The sequence below is a fragment of the Helianthus annuus genome, chromosome 4 (assembly GCF_002127325.2).
Source record: "Helianthus annuus cultivar XRQ/B chromosome 4, HanXRQr2.0-SUNRISE, whole genome shotgun sequence".
In the NCBI taxonomy this organism is placed as follows: Eukaryota; Viridiplantae; Streptophyta; class Magnoliopsida; order Asterales; family Asteraceae; genus Helianthus; species Helianthus annuus.
Genome location: NC_035436.2, coordinates 157,777,628 through 157,787,682, shown reverse-complemented (window position 1 = coordinate 157,787,682; position 10,055 = coordinate 157,777,628). Strand labels below are relative to the sequence as shown.

Below are 10,055 nucleotides of genomic sequence, written 5' to 3'. Positions count from 1 at the left end.
ATTGGTTAAAAATTATTCAGCTATCGCTTCGTAACGCGCACGGGGTATCAACTAGTTGACTTTTAAATATCTTCCAGAGATGAATAGTTTTGGCCCAGAAAATACCACGTATGTTGAATATTTTTAGTACATTGTAAAAGTTGCATATTTTTGAAAGTTGAAATATATTAGTTTTTAAGTTTCTAGGAAATATCATCCTGTGAATTTCTGATGCTTTTTAGCATAGGCCTAGACTAGAGAGAATGAAACAGAAGCAACCATCTTCTCATGCCAACACCCTACCCGGGTCTCACGTGCCACGAAGCCTCCTACTACGTCACTAACACCCTCCAGCACGTGCGACAACTGTTTCCCCTCACGTGTCACCTTAATCTTACCTCCATAAACTTAACCATAAAACGCCACCCTCCCTTCCTCTCAAGCCTTGCAAGTCAATTATCATTTATCATTTTTCTCCTCTCCGTACGACGTCGTCTTAAATACCCCCAACAACCGTCTCCTTTCTCTTTCTAGTTTTTACCCCCTTACAGTAACCCTAACTGGTAGTGTTGTTCTACACTTCTACAGTCATTTTAACCTCTACATACTCTTAGAACCATAAGTGGTTCAAATGTTAGAGACAAGTGAGGAGTTAGAAACAGTTTCTGAAGCGGTTAATTCTAGTCAAAGCTCCATGAGTAGCGAGAGTTGCACTAGCTTTAGCCGCTTGTCATTCGACGTGTTAGACCTAGTACCGCAGCCTAGACCACTGTACTCACCGGAGAGCCTGGTGGTTAAGCCACACAGGTCTTCAGAGTCATCATGGCAGGCGATTAGGTCTATGGTGCTCAAGAGGACTGCTAGTGAAGGAGTTTGTGGCATGGATGGAAATAGTAGTTTGAGTTTTAGAGATTTTTGCCTCGTACGGCAGATCGGAAGTGGTGATATCGGAAAAGTTTACCTATGCAGGTTACGGAACGAAGATGTTGAAGAGAAAAGGTGTTATTATGCCATGAAAGTTGTTGACAGAGAAGTGCTCGCGTTGAAGAAGAAAACTCAAAGAGCGGCGACGGAGAGGAAGATATTAAACATGCTCGATCATCCGTTTTTACCGTCACTGTATGCTCAGTTTGAAGCTTCTCATTTTTCATGTGTTGTTATGGAGTATTGTTCCGGTGGTGATTTGCATTCTCTCCGCCATAAACAACCCCGGAAACGGTTTTCTCTCTCCGCGGCTAGGTAACTGTCACTTATTTTTTACCTATTAATTAATTAACATTTAATTACTTCTATTATGTCGTTTTCGCTTGTTTTGTTTGGTTTGGTTTGCATTTAAGCCTTCATCTTGATTTGTTTCCAACAACTTTTGGACTGTACCGATTTTTCTATGATAACTTCAGGCTTTTAGACTTTTGTACCTGCAAATTTGCCATTAATAGAGGTTTCACCTATAACCTTTCAAATCGAATATACCGAATCAAGGATTTGGATATATGAGAATATGATATTTTGATATTCGAGCAACTGATTTGAGAGTTCATTTGTGTCGTTTGTATAGTGCTTTTTTGATTGTATATATATGATTTTGTTTTGTTTTGATTTTGATTTTGATTTTGATTGTATGCAGGTTTTATGCTGCTGAGGTATTGGTAGCTTTAGAGTATCTACACATGCTTGGAATCATTTACAGAGACTTAAAGCCTGAAAATGTGTTGGTCAGATCAGACGGTCATATCATGCTCACTGATTTTGACCTATCGTTATGCTCTGACGCAATCCCAGCCGTTCAATCACACTCTCTCTCATCATCTTCATCACCGGATCTACCTTCATCTTCACCGGCGGTTCCACGTCCACCGTCCGGCCACTTTGCTTGTCTCCCAAGTCAACTCTTCAGATCGAAGAAAATCCAGTCGTTCTCCGCCGCGAAACGGTTGTTCGTGGCGGAGCCCGTGACTGCGAGATCGTGTTCCTTTGTAGGAACGCACGAGTACGTGGCGCCGGAAGTTGCTTCCGGCGGGTCACACGGCAATGCCGTTGACTGGTGGGCGCTTGGAATTTTCATATACGAAATGGTCTACGGATGCACCCCGTTTGCGGGTGTATCCAACGAAGCTACGCTTCGTAACATCATAAAAAAGCCTTTGAAGTTTCCAACCGTGTCAACGATATCTTCGCGCGAGACGCAAGCGCGTGACCTGATATCGAAATTGCTGGATAAGGACCCGGAGAGCCGGTTTGGGTCGAAACGTGGGGCGGCGGATATTAAGACCCACCCGTTTTTTAACGGGTTGAACTTTGCGCTTATCCGGTCTGCGACACCGCCGGTGATCCCACAGCAAAAGACGGCGTCGTCCAGACATTTTGGTGGGACGACGACGTCGTCGTTTGACTTCTTCTGAGTAGTGAAATTAGTCAATTACCAATGAGGATATGTAAATATACGTTAGGTGTAGTTCTATTTTTGATGATCAAGAAGGATTATACACCATCTTAATTTGTAGGAAAAAATTGTTTAGTTTTTATTATCGGAATTAGATGCTTACACATCTTCCTGTGCCTGTTACATATTGTGTTTGCTTTAATTTGACGTGTTAAGAAAAAACCTCGAACTATTCACACATCCTTACATCTTATTTTTATATTTTTTTTCACTCTATCTTTCTCTATATATATTTATTATGTATGTATGTATACAGAGAGAAAGAGAGGAGGGTGTGTGAATATTAACTCTCAAGAAAAACCGAATGTCGATGGCATGGTTGTGTAGTGACATGACATGATGTCCGTATTCCCATTAAAGTGATACGAATTCAACTATTAAATACCTATAAAATGGGATATTGGTGTATTTTAGAAGTAGATTTATAGGGTGCGTGTTCGTCGTTTGAAAAGAATGGAAATCCGACATCTTAACAGGCAATTTGAGGTTTTTTTTTCAGAAAACTTTTAATATACGGTTGCAAGGTCTTAACAGGATTATCAAATTAAAAATGCATGGTACGATGGTAACGTAATTTATCAACGAACTCTAGATATGAAAAGGGTGTAAAGTTATGGTAAAGTATATTCTCAGGAGAATGTTAGGTGTATGCAAGAGTTTTACATGTGACGTAAGGTGGAATGTAAGTTTTGATACAAACGTACTTATCTCTTGATGTGTAAAGTATATGAGTACATCATGTTTTTCTTTTTTAATTTGGTTTGAGAAAAAAATGTTTATTAGTTATGATTAATAGAAGTAATTATTTTCAAAAAAGTTGAAGCTATAAAGTAACTCTAGTTAAATAATGAATTAATCATATGTACGTCTTGTAGTGCATGTTTCAAAGTTTTAACTATGATTGTAAAAGGAAAGTTATTTTATGTTACTTCTTTGTTTTTTTTACAATGTTTAACTGTGATTTCTTTTAGTTTAACTAGGATTTCTTTTTAATAGACATTGGATGATTAACTTTGATTTCTTTTTAATAGACATTAGATGATATTACATTTCTAAAACACGGTTTGGATAAATAAGTCTATAGGTTTTGTAAACGGAATTTTATCATGAGAATTTAAAGATTATGCTTCTACATATGATTATCAATAACGATTTAATAACAACTAATTATACAAGTTAAATAACGTAATACAATGCTATTAATCCACAAAAAAACTAGTGATATAACGTATGTGAAAGGACTAATGTCTACTCGAATTTGGCTCTAAAGTTTGTACGAGTCAAAATAGCTCTATCAGAATTTAATCAAGTTTTTAACTAGTTTACAAACGCGTTATGAGTGAGTTACGAGCTATGGGTTAGTTTTCAGGCTCTAAGTGATATTGTAGTCGTCGTCGTCATCATCATACTCAGTAAATTCCACCAATAGCAAAGCTAATGTACGGTCTGAGAAGAGTAAGATGTAGACAACCATACTTCTACCCGTAGGAATAGATATGATTAGCTCGATAGTAGTTTTGCATCAAGTCTTGGACATAAGACACATAACGCTCAACAAATGAGACAAAAGCCTATTAGTGCATGTACCCCTTATCTTTCGGCTTTTAGCACCACCACATAATACATGATTAACTGCCTCCCCCCCCCCCCCACCCCCGATTTTAACGTTATTTTCACGAAACTGGTAAAATGATGTTAAAATTAATGCAGTTTCACTCCCCCCCCCCTCCCTGAGAACCCACACATATATATACATTATATGCGCATATCTCAAACGGAACGCTTCTGAGTTATATTGTGTAATATGTAAATAAGTTCATTTTGGTTTTGTTTATAGTAAAAGCAAGGGGCCTACAAAGAAGTTAAGCGCAGACAAAGGAAACGGGGATCATGTGTAGGGAACAATCTCATAACCTAAACCACATCAAATGTTTCCTGTACTCCAACTAATCCACGTCTTACCTTTATTTCTCTCTTATATATTCCTTCATTATGTTGTAACTCATATTTATTACAACAAAAACTAATTTTTAAATAAACACTTGATTATAGTTTAATCCACGTTTCATTAAACATCTTTCTTTCAAGTGTTACATTAATTATAAGCACTATAATGTTTCATTAATCCCTCATAATCTCATTAAGGATGTTTAATGTATTAAAGGTATTTGGACGACATAATGAGATTTCACATAGTATTTGATAGATATAATGAGAGTTAGATTGAGTGTGAGACTCACCGGTTACATGACTTCGAATTGTATTATGTATTACAGTTAAAACAAATTAAAGACATAATCTTAAAAATAATTTTAAATATTTATTGTTAAAAATATCTTTTTACATACTCCATCTTAATATACATGATAAGTATATATGCGTCAAATATATCTAATATAATATTTTACGTATTTATATAGATCATTAGATCTCTTGCATGTGAGTAAATAGAACCCATAATTTCCTTTGACAACTAGATACTATTTGAAATTACGCTAAACGAATAAAAATATTTCACACGATAAACAATACTTTTACAAAAACTGCCACTTATCTTTTTGACGTTTAAATAATTAGAAGAAAAAAAAAAACACTTTTTCTTCCAAAAAAATATACTCAACTTTTACAATAGACGCCCTTTTCCTATATTGATTAATATCATTAAATCCATTTCAAAATATTGAAATTATAAATACATCTTACGTTTAAATTATAATTTTTGCAATCAAAATACAATTCACTATTTATGTAACAATTTAAATTTTAAACTAGGTTTAGTAAATGGACTAGGTAGTTTGGGTAACGAGTCAAAACGACTCGCTTAGAGGGCAATGGTGGAGGTAGCAGTGAGTGGCAGTGCTTCTATCACTAGACTCCCATATCCGAATACCGATCCCACATATTTCGAGTTTCGAGTTTATCTATCTGATTTGAGTTTGTTTGTCATCTTTATAAAACTAAAAAAGTTAGGTGCTTAAATGTAATTAGATTTATTTGATGTAATAAACTTTTTAGAACCTAACTTATGAAATGCGGTACATCAAACTAAGTTTTCTCATGTTCTGTAGTTATATACAATACATGTTGTGGTTAATCTTATGCAATTAATCAAACAGGACATATTACATGAGAATATGTCATGAACTTTACCCAAATTTTCATCTTTTCTCATACACTTTCTGTTTTTTTTTTTTTTCTTATTCTTAATAAACTCACTATTCATCACCAATAAATGTGAATAAATGATGTGTACCTTGTTTGTTGTTCAGGACATGACATTTATTTTTGCCATGAGGAAAAAGAAGTTTTTTTTTTGCTATATGGTACTTGATTATTTTTAAATCATTTTAGTGATGAAACTAAAAAAAATATTTGAAAAAAAGGATCTGTGGCATAACACACATCTTTATCGTAATCACTATTAAGTATCAACACTTATCCACACAGTTATCATCGCGTTAGCATTGTAGTTGCAACAAGCGTCACCCTCAACATCTCTTCTCCAAACATCGCGTTTAGCTTGGATTTATTGAGTCCAATGTGTTTGAAAATCGGTCATGGCATCTAAACTTTTTTGTTAGGGTTGTAGTCATTTTAGATTTTTAGGTTGGGGTTCCTTGTGTTGAATGTGTTTGAAATATGGTTAAATATGTAACCATTTTGTATGAGTTCAATAGGTTAAGAATGATATGAGGTGGGTCTTGGGACGCTAATAGAGGTGTGGTACTGTGGTGTGGGCTTTGAGCTAAATAAAGTGTGGCTGACATAAAGAAACGATCATGTTTTGTATAAAGGTGTAGAATAATAATAATAACAATGCTTAACATGTCACGTTTTAACAGTAAATTTAAGAGTTCATTACAAAGAACAAGAAATTGAGTAGAATTAGTACATTTTCATGTTAGAGTTTAATAAAAATGACACTTATGTTAGGATAACCGGTATGGGGGTATGGGATGGTTTATGGATTGTCACCTAAGATGATGGATGATGTATTGATGTGCTACACCACCACCCTTAGGGAACCACCATGGTTCCCATGATGACAACCATGTACTCTCATTTCCTTAATTAGTTAAATATATTTTACACAAAATAAATTTAAAAAAAATAAGGATGGTGGTTTGGGTCATGACCACACCATATAGGATGGTAGATTTAGAATTTTGTATGATGGATGAGAGTGGGGTGACATCACGCTAACATAGAGGGTAATGATCTTTCAAGATCATGACCACACCTTATAGCCTTTTATATGAGTATTATTTTGTGTTTAATTTAAAGATACATCGTGTATACATTTAACATTTTAGTTTTATAATTTTATTAGTGTATGAAGGAAGATTTAATATATACGTCTTTTCTCTATATTAATTAGAAAATTACTCATGACTCTTGTTTTACTATTCAATTTTGTATAACTATTTATGCTTTTTGTACTCACCTTCAATGCACAATTTTGTTTTGTCATTATTGTTATTATTATTATTATATTATTATTATTATTGGTGGTTGTGGTCGTGGTCGTCGTGGTCGTGGTCGTGGTATTCGTAGTCGTCGTCGTAGTCGTAGTCGTAGTAGTAGTCGTAGTCGTAGTAGTAGTCGTGGTATTCGTAGTAGTCGTGGTATTCGTAGTCGTCGTCGTAGTCGTAGTAGTAGTCGTAGTCGTAGTAGTAGTCGTAGTAGTAGTCGTAGTAGTAGTCGTAGTAGTAGTCGTCGTAGTAGTCGTCGTAGTAGTAGTCGTAGTAGTAGTAGTCGTCGTAGTAGTAGTCGTCGTAGTAGTAGTCGTAGTCGTAGTAGTAGTCGTAGTCGTAGTCGTAGTCGTAGTCGTAGTAGTCGTAGTCGTCGTAGTAGGCGTAGCCGTAGCCGTAGCAGTAGCGGTAGCCGCGGTAGCGGTAGCGGTAGCCGCGGTAGCGGTAGCCGCGGTAGGGGTAGCGGTAGCAGTAGTAGGAGTAGGAGTCGTAGTAGTAGTCGTCGTCGTAGTAGTAGTCGTCGTCGTCGTAGTCGTAGTGGTCGTAGTCGTAGTCGTCGTAGTGGTAGCAGTCGTTGTCGTCGTAGTGGTAGTCGTCGTGGTCGTCGTAGTGGTAGTCGTCGTAGTGGTAGCTGTCGTGGTAGTCGTAGTGGTAATCGTCGTGGTGGTGGTAGTAGTAGTGGTAGTGATAGTAGTCGTAGTAGTAGTTGTTCAAAACTATTTTAATAATAATTATTTTTTGTTAGTTATATTTTCATCTACATTTTGATATAACTTTCGTTTAAAACGAAGTTGCGAGTGATAACGTCATCTAAGCTTCGACGAACAGGTCTCTAAAGTTTTTTTTAACTTCTTTTTATTTCCTTTTTTACATGTGTAATTTTGTTACCGTTTCAAGTTAGTTATTCTTTTCTACAATAGTGCTTTACGTTTCAACATAAATTTGGGGAGCTAACACACCATAATGTGCGATCATGGTTCAACGTTTTTATACATTTTTTGTCAGTTTAATTGTCACGTCGCAATGCGCGTGTTTATTTCAATGTTTTTACGTCTATTTTTTATCCAGTTTAATGATCCCACCTAAAAACTAGTATTTACTTGAAAGTGATGTATAAAGAAAAATAAATTAAATAGTTAAATATTTTGTTTATGCTTTTTGTATGTTATAACATAAAAGTTGTGAAGACAATGTTAAGCACGTGAAAGTTGAGAGAGTAGGGTAGATTGTAGAAAGACTTGTTAGGCATGTGACCATTAAAGGCTTGTCGGCTAAGCCCAATAAAACAGCCAGGCCAACTTCACCACTTGGACCTAACCACGTTTTCTACATACATTATGGTCGGATCATCGATCACTTCGTTAACTCTTACACCGTTTTTTAGTTTTCACAAAATATAATATCGGTATAAAAGAAATAGATATATAGTTATCGACTAATACAGATATATATAATATAATATAATATAATATAATATAATATAATATAATATAATATAATATAATATAATATAATATAATATAATATAATATAATATAATATAATATAATATAATATAATATAATATAATATAATATAATATAATATAATATAATATAATATAATATAATATAATATAATGCACACAATATCGTGTACAAACGGATAAACAAGAAGTGGGAATAAACAATATTACATATTTATGTAAAAGTAATCCAAACCAATGTCTTCAACGGGTAGTGTTATTGGTTGCATGAAATGAACGAACTATAACATTAATCCTTAATTGGACAAGCAAAACTATTATGTTAAATTATGACACTAGTTGTAAGTCGGTTGGAAAACAAGGTCTCGCCGGTCAAGTATTTCCCGAGTACTCTCTACAACAGGCCTGGCTTTGTAGGCTGGACAGCCTGGGCAAACGCCAAGGCCCAAAAGGTTTATAGGGCCCAACAAATAATTAGGGTCAAGATTTTTAAATGAGCAATGTTATCTTAAATGTTTAATAAATGACTCTGGTAACAAAAATTAAGCTAGTTCAATGGTTAAGATACTCAAATTTGAAAACCAAGGTCATGAGTTCTAAACCCTTCCTTTATAGTTTTATTTCCAAAACATTTTTCAGTTAATCCCATGCATTTTTTATTTCCTAAACTGTTTTGAACTATCAATTCACTTAATTAATTGACTCTTCGATCTTGTTAACAAGATGACTATATGATTAATTAGTTAATGTTTTGGGTTATAATCTTGAGGTCATGAGTACAAACCCCATGATTAGCATGTCGTATTGTGGTTTCTTAATATATATTTGATGAGTTTATATTATACCAATTTTTTTGTTTCGCCCGGGGCCCAACTTTTTGTTATCATTCTCGGAGACAGCCCTGCTCTACAAGGTAGGCTGTTGAGGCCTAAGTACTCTCCGTCTAGGCCGAGTACTCTCCGCCTAGACCGAGTATTTCCTGAGTACTTTTAATTCCGACTAGGGAGCGACTAGCGACTTTTGCAACCATGGTTGTAACCGCTCACAAGAAACCTGTGAGCCAAGTAGCAACACCAACGAAAGGACTGCTCAATTAGTGGCAATCGAGTGGTAGAAACTTCCTACCGATCGGTGGCAACTTGCAACCACTGTCCTACGATAGTAATTCGTGATCGACCCGAACCACATGTATGTGTGTGAGGGTGCTTTACACCCTCCAAAGGTCTCCAACTTGTTCATTATGGCTAAGTAAACAATATAAGAATGCTCACACTTATATTTTACTCCAAGGTTTTTCTACTTGGCTATGTTGAATAATTTATATTCATTTCTCTTTTTAAGTTCCATATTTAATTTACTACGTGGAGTCGTTTATTTTAGCTTTGTTTTTTTTACACATTTTAACTCGTTGCGAAGCTTTAGCTAGGAGAACTAAGTATAAATTTAAAAATTTGTGCTCAAAGTTAGTGAACATCATATTTTCACTAATTTTTCCAGCAATCACAAACATAATCCAAATCCACATGATACTAAAAAGTAAGGTTGTTAATGATTCGAGTTCGAATTAGTCTAAGTCGAGCTCGACAAGGTAATTTTGGATAGCTCAAACTCAAGTCGTTCGAGATCTATGTGAATGTGTTTTTAAACTCAAGCTCAGTTTATTTATTATTTATTAAAATTTTAGCTACATTTTTAA

At 35.1% G+C, this 10,055-nt stretch overlaps 1 protein-coding gene across 1 annotated transcript; it reads left to right on the top strand.

Moving 5' to 3' along the window:
- The first annotated feature begins 403 nt into the window (after nt 1-403).
- LOC110936938 (protein kinase PINOID) lies at nt 404-2,596 on the top strand. Its single transcript, XM_022179344.2, has 2 exons — nt 404-1,218; nt 1,607-2,596. The coding sequence occupies exons 1-2, from the start codon at nt 611-613 to the stop codon at nt 2,379-2,381; spliced, it is 1,383 nt and encodes a 460-aa protein (XP_022035036.1). The 5' UTR covers nt 404-610; the 3' UTR covers nt 2,382-2,596.
- Nucleotides 2,597-10,055: the final 7,459 nt, after the last annotated feature.

Bases quoted from the DNA above. Each gene is read 5' to 3' on its own strand.
- LOC110936938 (XM_022179344.2), top strand. From the start codon at position 611: ATGTTAGAGACAAGTGAGGAGTTAGAAACAGTTTCTGAAGCGGTTAAT. The intron at 1,219-1,606 runs GTAACTGTCACT...GATTGTATGCAG, and splicing joins TTTTCTCTCTCCGCGGCTAG to GTTTTATGCTGCTGAGGTAT.